Source organism: Etheostoma cragini, chromosome 15 (genome assembly GCF_013103735.1).
Source record: "Etheostoma cragini isolate CJK2018 chromosome 15, CSU_Ecrag_1.0, whole genome shotgun sequence".
Classification (NCBI taxonomy): domain Eukaryota; kingdom Metazoa; phylum Chordata; class Actinopteri; order Perciformes; family Percidae; genus Etheostoma; species Etheostoma cragini.
In genome coordinates, this window is record NC_048421.1 from 6,558,674 (window position 1) to 6,571,275 (window position 12,602).

Here is a 12,602-nt window from a genome sequence, read left to right on the forward strand (position 1 = left end):
GTTTGGGGTCCCCTGCTGGAGCTGCTGCCCCCGCGACCCGATACCGGATAAGCGGTCGAAGATGGATGGATGGATAAATGTTCAACCTGTGATTTACAAGTTTGTTGGATGATTCTCAGAAATTCTTTTGCTACAGGAGTTTGGAGTGAGATCAAACTGGACCAGTCTCCCTCTGAGGTAAAAAGACCAGGAGAGACAGTGAAGATGTCATGTATCATTTCTGGCTTTGACATGACCCGCCACTATATTCACTGGATACGACTGAGACCAGGGGAAGCTCTGGAGTGGATTGGGAGGATGGATGTAGGTTCAAACTCTGCTAGCTATGGCAGCTCCTTTCAAAGCCGTTTCATCATGACTGAAGATGTTCCCAGCAGAACTCAGTACCTGGAGGTCCAGAGCCTGACAGCAGCAGATTCTGCCGTTTACTTCTGTGCTCGACAGACACAGTGACTGGAGACAGTGGAGCAGCTGCAGAAAAACTCCACAGACAACAGACAGCAATGTGATCTTAAGCATCTGAGCACCCCCCACCCCTTACAAAGAACTTTGATATATTTACAATATATATTTTACTTTAAACTGATGAGTATATATTTATTCAGTTAATATATATTTATTCAGTTGTCTAATAATATGGTACATAAGGTTTTTCACATGAAAAACTGCAATTTGATAAAAAATACCTTTAGGATATTTGAGATGTACTTATCTCATGACGAGAAGGTGATTTACTTACTAAATAAACTGAACGCAATGAGCAAAAAGTGAGAGTAAAGAAATGTAGTCCAATGTTCTCACAGTAATAACATTTTTGCACATGAAAAGCACTTTGATATATCCACATATAATTTCTATATATTTTAAACTCATGAGTAAATATTTATTTTTATAATGTTACATCCTCTACAGTAGAAGACATAGTTCTTTCAGTTGTCAAACTCAGTGATGGGAACAACGGCGTTATAAATAACAAGTAATCTAATTGATTACTCTTCCCATCTTAATGTCTTAATTAAAAAATGAAGTAAAATCCAACCTTTAAGGACACCAATTTTCTTTGTGAATGAATAATGTATTGTAAATAAATAAATGTTCTTCCTTAAAATACAGGGGGCATACGTATAAATACCCCTATTTTAAATTCCCTTAGAGGCAGGCACATTTTTATTATTAAAGGCCAGTAATTTCATGGATCAGGATACTATGTATCCTGATAAAGTTCCCTTGGCCTTTGGAATTAAAATAGCCCCACATCATCACACTATACACTATCACCATTCACTATACATAGAGATTGGCATGGGATACTTTCCTTAAAATCATCTCTCAATGCAAATCAAACCAGCTATTAGTCTAAGTGAAATAAAACCATGCCAATGGTTACGAAGAACTCTGTGCAAGAAGCACTGAAGCATGTCAGGGCTGTAAAAACACATGTTCCACTGAATGATTGACAATTTATAATGAATAACATTTCATCAATAAAAAATGTATTTGTTAGCATGTTGGGACAGTTTATCATGACTCAGAGCCTGCATTTGTAAAAAGATAACCTCATTGAAATTAGAAACTATATTCAATATATTATAGTTTATATAAGTTGTTTCCTAAAAAATAATAGCTCTACAGTGGTGCAAACCACCAACAGACCTGCACAAATACACAGCAAGCAGCATGGCTCAATGATGCACACTTTGTAAAAGTAGTTAAATAAATTATTCGGCAGAGTAGGCCTATATGTGGCCAGTTACTCCCTGATAGAGATATTGTCTACGATTAAATGTATTTGAGAAATCTTTCACTACAAGGAAATTATGTTTTGTTTCTCTGTAATTGTATTTAGATGCTTTGACAAGACAAGAAAAAATGATTTTCTGTTAAATACAGAGAGCTGGATCAGGCAATAGCATTTTAAAAATCCAAATAAACATACTTATTTGAATATGCAGTGTAAGTATCCAAATAACAGTTTTGTATTTTGGCCATGAAAAATATGTCATCTGCTCGTCAAAATTTTAAGACTAGAATCCAAGAAAATAAACATTTTGAGTTCCACTTAAACAGTAAGCATATTAGAAATATGTATCACTTTAATATACTGTCTAAAATAAATATTGTCTATCCCATAGCATCAAACTGTATTTTGTAGCAGAAATAGTCTACAGGTATTTGATATATTTTAGTTTTCCTATAGCAGCTACTGACGGTAAAGTGGATCTGCTTTCCATGTTCCCTTTCTAAACCTGAAGAGGGAGGTCCATGCAAACTCTTCCTTCCTTATAATCACAACATCAACAGGTCTTAGAACATTTATGACAGAAGGACCCGTGTAAGGGAAATACAGGTCACAGGACAGGGGAAAAAACATTGACAATTCCGTTATGAAGACAAACAGCACAGCACAGCACAGCACAGCACAGCACAGCACAGCACAGCACAGCACAGCACAGCACAGCAAGAGACAAAGGGAATACAAAGGTTGAATACAAGAGGTAAGGAGAAACAGGTGATACCTCAGGTGAATCACATTAGGGCAGGGCAGGACAATCAGACAGACAGGAAGTAAATCTATTGACAAGAAGAGACAAGGACTTACCTTCAAAATAAAATAGGAAACCCAACATACAGACACTCACAAGGGAATACAAGACTGACTACCAAATAAGACCGAGGAGGAAACTAAGGCACAAACAAGAGGACAAAAGACAGGACTAAAAAAAGAAAGAAGGAGAAAAAGAAACCAAAACAATAACACAATGAATAGGCTCATGCATATTTGGTACTTTTTCAAAACTTTCCCCAAATTAAATTTGAAGCAGAAGCAAAGTTAAATTTGCTTCTTTTGCAATTTGTCCTAGGTTGAACCCCATTTTGGCTTAAAAATGATGGTGCAGTGGATATGTCACTTACCTTTGATGTGGGTAGACCTGAGCCCCCTTGTGATCTATCAACCAATGTGTTAAGCATGACACGTATCCCCTAGTTACTCCAAATGGTGTGCAACCTCAAAATATAGAGCAATTGAAAGTTGCTTTGGATAAAAGCGTCAGCTAAATGACATATAATAATAAAATGACTAGACTGTTTGCTTCTGTTGCAATATGTCCTAGGTTGACCCCCATTTGGGCTTTAAAGGACTGGACTATTTGCTTCTGTTGCAATATGTCCTAGGTTGACCTTCATTTTGGCTTAAAATGACTGAACTATTTGCTTCTTTTGCAATTTGTCCTAGGTTGACCCCCATATTGGCTTAAAATTACTGAACTATTTGCTTCTTTTGCAATTTGTCCTAGGTTGACACTCATATTGGCTTAAAATGACTGGACTAGATCTGAAACTAACAAACAGCCATCGGTTAGCAAGCGTAGTTCTCCAGTTTTAAAGACGACAACATGGTGCCTGCTGCGGTGCTCTTTCTTTTAACTATCAGTTCTGTCTGTGGAGAAGCTGCAGCAAGGAAACTTGTCTATGTGACTGTGGTGAGTAAAATGAATATAATATAATGTTAATGCTATGGAAGCTGTCTTGAACTTTGCAAAAGTTTACTGCATATTGGTTCAGTGGATAGACTCTTTTGGTACTATATTCAAAATGTGGGATACTTTCTGTTTCCTTTGTTTCATTGTAAACATGTGTATTCCTTTGAACATGAATCGAGTTTATCGGAAATAATATGGGTCTTTTAGTAAAGTCATGGCCGTAAATTTCATGTAACAGTTGAGGGGGACAATAAACAACATTTCTGAAGAGCAATTTTCTCCCCAACACGTACAGTGCCTTGAGAAAGTATTCGCCCCCCTTGTACTTTTCAACCTTTTGACACATTTCAGGCTTCAAACATAAACATAAAAAAATTCTAATTTTTGTGAAGAATCACCAACAAGTGGGACACAATTGTGAAGTGGAACGAAATCTATTGGATATTAAACTTTTTTAGCAAATAAAAAACTGAAAAGTGGTGTGTGCAAAATTATTGGGCCCCCTTGCGTTAATACTTTGTAGAGCCACCTTTTGCTGCAATTACAGCTGTAAGTCGCTTGGGGTATGTCTCTATCAGTTTTGCACATCGAGAGACTGAAATTCTTGCCCATTCTTCCTTGCAAAACAGCTCAAGCTCAGTGAGGTTGGATGGAGAGTGTTTGTGAACATCAGTTTTCAGTTCTTTCCACAGATTCTCGATTGGATTCAGGTCTGGACTTTGACTTGGCCAATCTAACACCTGGATAAGTTTATTTGTGAACCATCCCTTTGTAGATTTTGCTGTATGTTTGGGATCATTGTCTTGTTGGAAGATAAATCTCCGTCCCAGTTTCAGGTTTTTTGCAGACTCCAACAGGTTTTCATCCAGAACGGTCCTGTATTTGGCTGCATCCATCTTCCCTTCAATTTTAACCATCTTCCCTGTCCCTGCTGAAGAAAAGCAGGCCCAAACCATGATGCTGCCACCACCATGTTTGACAGTAGGGATGGTGTGTTGAGGGTGATGAGCTGTGCTGCTTTTACGCCGAACATATTGTTTTGCGTTGTGGCCAAAAAGTTCGATTTTGGTTTCATCTGACCAGAGCACCTTCTTCCACATGTTTGGTGTGTCTCCCAGGTGCCTTGTGGCAAGACTTTTTATGGATATCTTTGAGAAATGGCTTTCTTCTTGCCACTCCTCCATGAAGGCCAGATTTGTGCAGTGTTCGACTGATTGTTGTCCTATGGACAGTGTCTCCCACCTCAGCTGTAGTTCTCTGCAGTTCATCCAGAGTGATCATGGGCCTCTTGGCTGCATCTCTGATCAGTCTTCTCCTTGTCTGAGCTGAAAGTTTACAGGGACGGCCAGGTCTTGGTAGATTTGCAGTGGTCTGATACTCCTTCCATTTCAAAATGATCTTTCGCACAGTGCTCCTTGGGATGTTTAAAGCTTGGGAAATCTTTTATTGTGTCTAAATCTGGCTTTAAACTTCTCCACAACAGTATTACGGACCTGCCTGGTGTGTTCCTTGGTCTTCATGGTGCTCTCTGCGCTTTCAACAGAACCCTCAGACTATCACAGAGCAGGTGCATTTATACAGAGACTTGATCACACACAGGTGGATTCTATGTATGATCATCAGTCATTTAGGACAACATTGGATCATTCAGAGATCCTCGCTGAACTTCTGGAGTGAGTTTGCTGCACTGAAAGTAAAGGGGCCGAAAAATTTTGCACGCACCACTTTTCAGTTTTTTATTTGCTAAAAAAGTTTACAATTTCCAATAGATTTCGTTCCACTTCACAATTGTGTCACACTTGTTGGTGATTCTTCACAACAAATAAAATTTTTATATGTTTATGTTTGAAGCCTGAAATGTAGGAAAAGGTTGAAAAGTTCAAGGGGGCCAAATACTTTCGCAAGGCACTGTAGCTGCAGCTTCTCCATGTTGCCTGCACCGATTCAGCTCAGGTTTTCAAAAGTACATGCATATTTATAGCGATTAAGATTAACGTAAAAATTTGGCCGGAATTCTTAGTGTAGCATGGAGACTCCCATTATTATTATTATTTTCAGTGTTTATCTGAATTCAATAAAAAAGCTGACTAATTTGACCAAAATATTCTTCTTCAAAACCTTTTTTCAATCAAGCCAAAATCAGATACAGAATCTAGTCTCAAGCAGTGGATAATTGGGCCTCTAGGTAGATAAATGGTGAACATTTTATGCTGACAGTCAATAAATCAGCTTTATCAAGTGGCGTCCAGCCTGCTACAAAAACAAAACTAAATACATTCACATCTTTCCAACATTTAATGCAGTCCTGTTGGAATTATTTGCATCTCTATTTATATACTTTCAAATATGTCAGTATCAAATTGTACAGTGATTCTGCTGATAGCTAACTCTTAATCTTATCACCAAATTACAGTAGTTCCTTCTCTAGTCACTGTGTAGCAATGATGAGCTTTTTCCCAACACAAAATATGCAGTTTTTGTTTCCAGTTAAATTGTAAAGGGGTAACGGTGTGTTGTTAGTTAGGTATTGCCTGACATCTCTTCTTCCCACCTAGTTGTTTCGGCATGGTGACAGGTCTCCAGTCAAAGCATACCCTACCGACCCACACCAAGAGAGCAGCTGGCCACAAGGGTTTGGACAGCTTTCACAGGCATTATGAATATTTTCTATTTTCTAATTGCAGTGCATCAGCACCCATGGTGTCTTGCATACTTCTATAAATGCAAAACTATGTATGCTACATTAGCAATTCAAATGAATGCATCATTTCATGCAGTATTCCTAGTTGATACATTTCCATATTTGATTACCTATTCTTGAAAAACCTTATTCATTTTGTACTGTTGTCGTCAATTGTCTTCCTATCTCAGCCATTGTATACAGTACAACCTCAACTCAAATATGCCCAGTGTTGCGCAGTAATTAATTGTGCATTAGCTTATTATAATGGCATGCACATGTTTTAATTATTATTGTTAATATGCTGCATTAAAGTCTGTGAAATCCCATTCAGTTCCATTGTATTTATAACAGCCATATAGTTGCATGCATTAAAGGCGTGTTTTAAAGCTCAGTTCACTCCCATGGCATCCATAACGCAACCAATATATTTAGGTTAATGAGTTTTAATATAATTATGAAGTAATCCAAAATTCTGACTAATTGATGTCACACATACTTTCTTTGGGAATAGTTTATTCCTTCAAACCCGATATTTTGATGTTATTGCCCCACTTTAAACCCACACAGATTTTCGGTTATTCATAAATGTAAAAGGTTTGAAATGTAAACTATATTCAGTGATGTCATCAGTTGTAACATGTCAGTTCCTCTCTATGTTTTTTCAGATGGGGATGCAGGAGCAGTTTGGTCTGGGCCAGTTTCTGAGGAAACGATACAAAGGATTCCTTAACGACTTCTATGACAGACACGAGGTAACCGCTTCGCTTACAGATCACACGCCACGCCACCAGTCAGACGCTGATTCAAGTGAATATCCCATGTTGGTGTTATAAAAGGTTTTCCAGTTGTACTGCAATTCCTGGAGCATGATGGACGTGTTTTCCTGCGTGTTACTGTTCTTCATAACACTTGAATTTGTACTTTTTTCAAAGTCCACTTTTAGCTCATCTCTTCAAACTCCCCAATATCTTGGGACTTATCATACTTAATGCTTGAGGTAGGGGGAAAAAATTTAATATCATATGAGCGGGATTTATTTGATGATAATTTTTAGAATCTCTTTATTCCCATAGAATCATGTTACCAATAATTCACCTAAATATTTTTGTAGTTCTGCACCACCGACGCAATTACATCATATCCGTTTCCAGCAAATCAGATGGAAAGAAGAAAATCCATGTTATATACTTCTTTACAAATTAAATAAATGTATGTCTGACTGACTGACATGTGATGACTGAAATTCTTTTAGAAAATAATTAGTATTTAGAAATGTCTCATGATATATTGTCTCTAGAAGTGTCTTATTCAACTTTTGTTTTTGTTGAAGGAAAAGAAAATTGCAGTGCTCAATACTATCGAATCTCAATGAATGAATATAGCAATCCAAATCTAATCGCCAACCATGTATCGTGAAAGAATCAAATGGGGTCAAAAGCATTGTCGCAGCCCTATGTATAAAGCGCTCTGATGTCTGCTTGTAAATCATTTTTGATCCCACACTTGAAAGTCCTTTTTCCTCAGATCTACATTCGCAGCACAGACCAGGATCGCACCCTGATGAGTGCCGAGGCCAACCTTGCAGGTATGAACATCAAGTAATTTCTCATCCTCCTTACTCTCCTCTTACCAGCAATACTTCTATTTCTAGTACATTTCTCTCACACATTGACAGTCTTGTGCGTTTATCCAGGTCTCTACCCGCCCACTGGTCACCAGGTCTTTAAAGAAAACTTGATGTGGCAGCCAATCCCTGTACACACAGTGTCGCAAAGTGAAGAGAGGGTATTTATATAATGGAGATAGTTGTTTTAGTGCTCCTCGCTGTAAGTGATTCAATGCACATTTTCTGAACTTTCTGTCTTTGTCTCTATTTTTTAGCTACTCTCTTTTCCTTTGGGTGACTGTCCTCGCTACGAACAGTTGATGAACGAAACTAAACGCACGGAGGAATTTATTAATGTCACCAATACATACCAGGTACAAGAAGGTTGGGGGGGGGGAGGGGTTAGGCTGACGTGACCACACATGCAGAATAAATTCTCTGCTGACATATGTTGGATTTTCTTCATGCCTGATTCCGATATGTTCTAGTCTGAATATCTCAAATGTGTTCCAAACCAAATTATGAAATTTTTTGAGATTTTCAAAGATGATACAAATGTAGGGATGTGGAGCTTACTGCATTCCTCTCTTCAGGACATTATAGATCTGGTGAAGAAGAAAACCGGACTGAATGAGATTAATGTGGAATCAGTCTTGAGCGTGTATGACGCACTCTTCTGTGAGGTGACAACACACACACACAAACACACACAAACACACAGTCACCACCCGCAAACACAATAAGTTAAGAGCAGAATTGAAAACAGTAAAAAAACGTTTTATAATTTCTGTTGACTTTTTGTCTAAACAATAACATATTTTTGTAACGATTCTCTGTTAGGAAGTTCTGTGAGAACTTGGGTTAAAACAATAAGTTACTTAGAAATTGGAGTAATTCTAAACTATAGGTGCAGTACATAATTACAATAATAATGCTGGCCACAAATATATATTATGAGAGACTTCAGCAGGTTTTAATGTCCTAGTTAGAACATGTTTCAGGTAAGATAATGTGGTGGAGCTAGATTTTTCAAATATGAAGATGTCAAGCAGAAAAAAGGCGATGTCATAGCTAAGTGGTTTGCCACTTATGCTGCTTTCATTTTATAAATAAAAGCATTCAGTTGTTCAAGACACGATTCACAAACCTCTGGCGGGCGAGACTGTAACTGACAGACTCTAACATGTGTTGGTTAATTTAAACTTGTGACTCAACCAACCTCGTCGGTTTTTAAGGAACATATGGACATTTTGGAAAACATGCTGTTATGTCCAATACACTGTAATGTCCAATACACACACAACAGTGTGAGATTTGAAGTATGAGCTAATGATAAACTCAGGGACAGCTGGGTCACTGAGTACAGCCAATAGATGAGCAACGTGTGAGAGGGTGTGCAGGAAGAGGACTGCTGACAAAGTGATTCTAGTCAAATGTTTTTTTCATGGTTTTCATAATTTCCACTGTGTTTTCTGTGTGTGAATTCAGTCCCGTCACAACATGTCCGCTCCTGACTGGGTGACTCCTGATGTCATGGAGAAGCTCAGAGTGCTCAACGACTTTAGTATTCAGGTAGGAGTTGTGGCAATAATTATGGTTTCATTTAGGACTTGAGACTGGTGTCTCATTATGCTATGTTGTGGATAAAAAAGGGATAATCTAATGTCAATGTTGGATGTTAAATTTTCTCAGGTTAAATTTGGGGTCTACAAACAACAAGAGAAGAGCCGGCTGCAGGGAGGTGTGTGTGTGGTTTAGAAACTACAGTTCATGATTATTAAGTGACATTATTCCCAGTGCAACACTGGGCATCATTGAGGTGTTTCAATAGTTTTTGGACAACATTGGAGCTCTATGGCACAGACGAATAACAAATATCCTTGTAAGTAGGATACATTCATCAATTGCTGTCTATCTTTAAGGTATCCTGCTGGGTGAAATAGTAAAAAATCTTTCCAAGATGTCCGCCCCAGACCAGAATCAGAGACTGAAAATGATAATGCTATCAGCGGTAAGAATTGCTTTTTGAATTACTGGTGGGTGGAATTTTTTTTAAAACTTTAATGGAGCCAGGTTAGCGTTTTTCACTATTTCCAGTCTTTATGCTAAGCTAAACTAATCTTCTCCAGGCTGTGTAGCTTTACATTTTGCATACAGACCTAAGAGTGCTATTGACCTTTTTTTATTTAAATCTTGTAGAGAAAAAAGAGCAAGTGAACACATTTCCCACTAAGTATTCCTTTAATGTGCATATGTTTGTCCACAGCATGACACCACTGTAGTCGCTCTTCAGGCCAGCTTGAATGTGTTCAATGGAATTGAGCCGCCATTTGCCTCCTGTCAAATATTTGAGCTGTACAGGAACAATGACTGGTAAAACACACACATGCAAACAGTTCAATGCAATTGAACTCAATTTTATTTATAGTAGCAAATTAAAGCAAGAGTTATTTGAAGATAGTTTACAGCTGGAGTAGGTCTAAACCACACTCAATAAACAAGGATCCAACAATTCTAGTAATTCCCCCAAGAGCAAGCATTTAGTGCGACAGTGGTGAGGAAAAACTCCCTTTTAGTAAGAAACCTCGGACAGATCCAAGCTCTTGGTAGGCAGTGTTTGAAGGTGCTGTTTGGGGGTGTAATGAATAGTGGCTACAGTCACAATAAAAGATAATGGAATAGTGACAAGAAATAGTAGTTAGTAATTCATGGCGTAGCAGGGTATAACAGGGCATGGCAGGGCGTGCAGCAGGAACACGGTGACAGCTACAAGAATGATTTTGGTCCCACCCTAATTCAAGGAAACATGCTGGGCAAAAAACACATAAGGACTCTGGGGAATAAGCTTCCAGAGCTAGGTTGGTAACAAGTATTTCTGGGACATGTAGGCACAAAAATGGAAAGATAAAGGAGAGAGGAGCTCAGTGTATCCAAGGAAGTCCCCCGGCAGTCTGAAACTATTACAGCATAACAAAGAGAGGTGCCTGGTCGGGCCAGAACTCTCCCCTGCTGGATCGGGCTGTACTGTACTGGCAAACCTTGGGTTTTCTTATTTTCTTCTATTAAAGATGAGTCTGATCTGGCATTTCTGAGGGCTTTTCAACCCAAACGAGATTCTTCCGTTTTGGTGGAACACCATTTACTTTCAAGTTTTTGCAAGATTTGTTTTAGTCTGCAAGTTTGGGAGTTATACCAAGGTGCTAGTTTACTTTGCTTCCTCATCTTCTTTTTTCTGTTTAAGAATATTTTTGGCTTTTACGCCTTTAATTTGACAGACAGCAAGGTGAGAAAGGGGAAAGAGAGGGGGAAGACATGCAGGAAATTGTCACAGGTCAGATTTGAACCCTGCCCCTCTGCGTTGAAGCGTAAACCTCTCAATATATAGTACAGGCCAAGAGTTTGAACACATGAACATATAAGTATATATATGTCTTTACATATAGACATATATATGTGGCCTCATGCCCACTCTGACTAAAACCAACTGAAGCTAGTAGTGAGTTGAAAGCAATGCTAGCAATACTACTAAGAAGTCTGGATCTGGAGTTGGTCCCCGGGAACTTTAAATGTCTGCCCAACGCTCACTTAAGGGATGGGTTCAATGCAGAGAATTTATTTACCTACTTGTATGTGTATGTGACAATAAAGTACCTTTACCTAATCTGTGAGAATTCAGATAAAAAATTCAGAATACAGACCTGGAGCTCGGTAAACAACACTATAATTGGTTGTAATGTTTTCCATGTTGGGTTTTGACGATTAAGAACAAGGCTTTCAAACGAGTTATAATTTAGTTTAGGATTAATTAACAGGCTTGAATCAAATATGACTGCAACTGCCCCTCCTCAGCCTGAGCCTCTAAGAATTTGAGTATGACTGGGAGGAGTTGCTTCATTTCAACATATTCTTCATGGCACAGCCATGTTTCAGTAAGACAGAGAGAGCAATCTGATTATCTGATATCAAAGTGTTTACTAATACTGCTTTGGAAAACAGAGATCTCATATTTAATAGTCCACATCTAATTTTCCAATTCTGTTCTATCATTGGCGTAGTTTTAATTAGGTTGTTAAAGTATAGACCCTCTTTTGTTTACCTTTGATTTAACTGGTCTGACTCAGGGGATAGAAACCGTGGTTATTAGACTTTGAGTGGGCAACTGCTCTAACAGAAGCACAGAGGAGTGAGATGCACTGCACCTCCGATTACTAAAATTAAACTTGGGTTGTCATGGTTTATGACCGATAACAGACTTGGTTGGATTTTTTATATGAGAGGGGCTCCATCCAAATTGGGATAAATGCCGTCTCTCCTAATCAGACCAGGCCTTCCCTAAAACGCCCTCCAGTTATTCCAGTAGCCCTGCAATATGATAAATGCTAGCGAGTATTGCTACACCAGTTATAGTGAGTATAACTGGTGTAGTTTAAATGCAGTCCAAATAAACAATAAAACAGAGTTGAGTTTTTTTTGCTGGAGCAGCAAGCTGGCGACGTAACACGAGAACACTGGAAGGGAGGCAGTACACTTACCATAAAGGTTAGCAAGTCAACACACACACACACACACAATCCACTTATTTTGACACAGAATCCATGTGATACGGATGAGCTGATACCAGAAAGAAAGTAAAAATATGCACAATGGATTTTGATGGATTTTACTTGCAAATTTGACACAACAAGAATCCGCTGATATAAACATATGAGGCATGATCAGGTGTTTTATTCCTAATGTTAATTACCTAATTCCTAATGTAACCCTCTCACCAAAGACTCGTAATATGAATAACACTTTATGCAGCTATCACAATGTTACACTTGTGTACTAC

General features: G+C 38.4%; 2 protein-coding genes and 1 gene segment (V, D, J or C); all 3 read left to right on the plus strand.

The window, feature by feature from the left end:
- The window catches only part of LOC117957890, a 793-nt gene extending 319 nt beyond the window's left edge, over positions 1-474 (plus strand). The window contains 1 exon segment of the V gene segment in view: positions 137-474. Coding sequence covers positions 137-453 — 317 coding nt within the window.
- LOC117958146 overlaps positions 1-12,602 on the plus strand; it is a 141,947-nt gene that overhangs the window by 84,651 nt on the left and 44,694 nt on the right. The window lies entirely within an intron of this gene.
- Positions 3,330-12,602, plus strand: part of LOC117957876 (lysosomal acid phosphatase-like) — a 13,631-nt gene continuing 4,358 nt past the window's right edge. Inside the window, exons 1-11 of the mRNA XM_034893967.1 lie at positions 3,330-3,482; positions 6,038-6,133; positions 6,831-6,917; positions 7,690-7,750; positions 7,859-7,950; positions 8,047-8,145; positions 8,365-8,454; positions 9,260-9,343; positions 9,464-9,512; positions 9,694-9,782; positions 10,038-10,144. Coding sequence (XP_034749858.1) covers positions 3,396-3,482; positions 6,038-6,133; positions 6,831-6,917; positions 7,690-7,750; positions 7,859-7,950; positions 8,047-8,145; positions 8,365-8,454; positions 9,260-9,343; positions 9,464-9,512; positions 9,694-9,782; positions 10,038-10,144 — 941 coding nt within the window. The 5' untranslated portion in view covers positions 3,330-3,395. The remainder of the gene's footprint in view (positions 3,483-6,037; positions 6,134-6,830; positions 6,918-7,689; positions 7,751-7,858; positions 7,951-8,046; positions 8,146-8,364; positions 8,455-9,259; positions 9,344-9,463; positions 9,513-9,693; positions 9,783-10,037; positions 10,145-12,602) is intronic.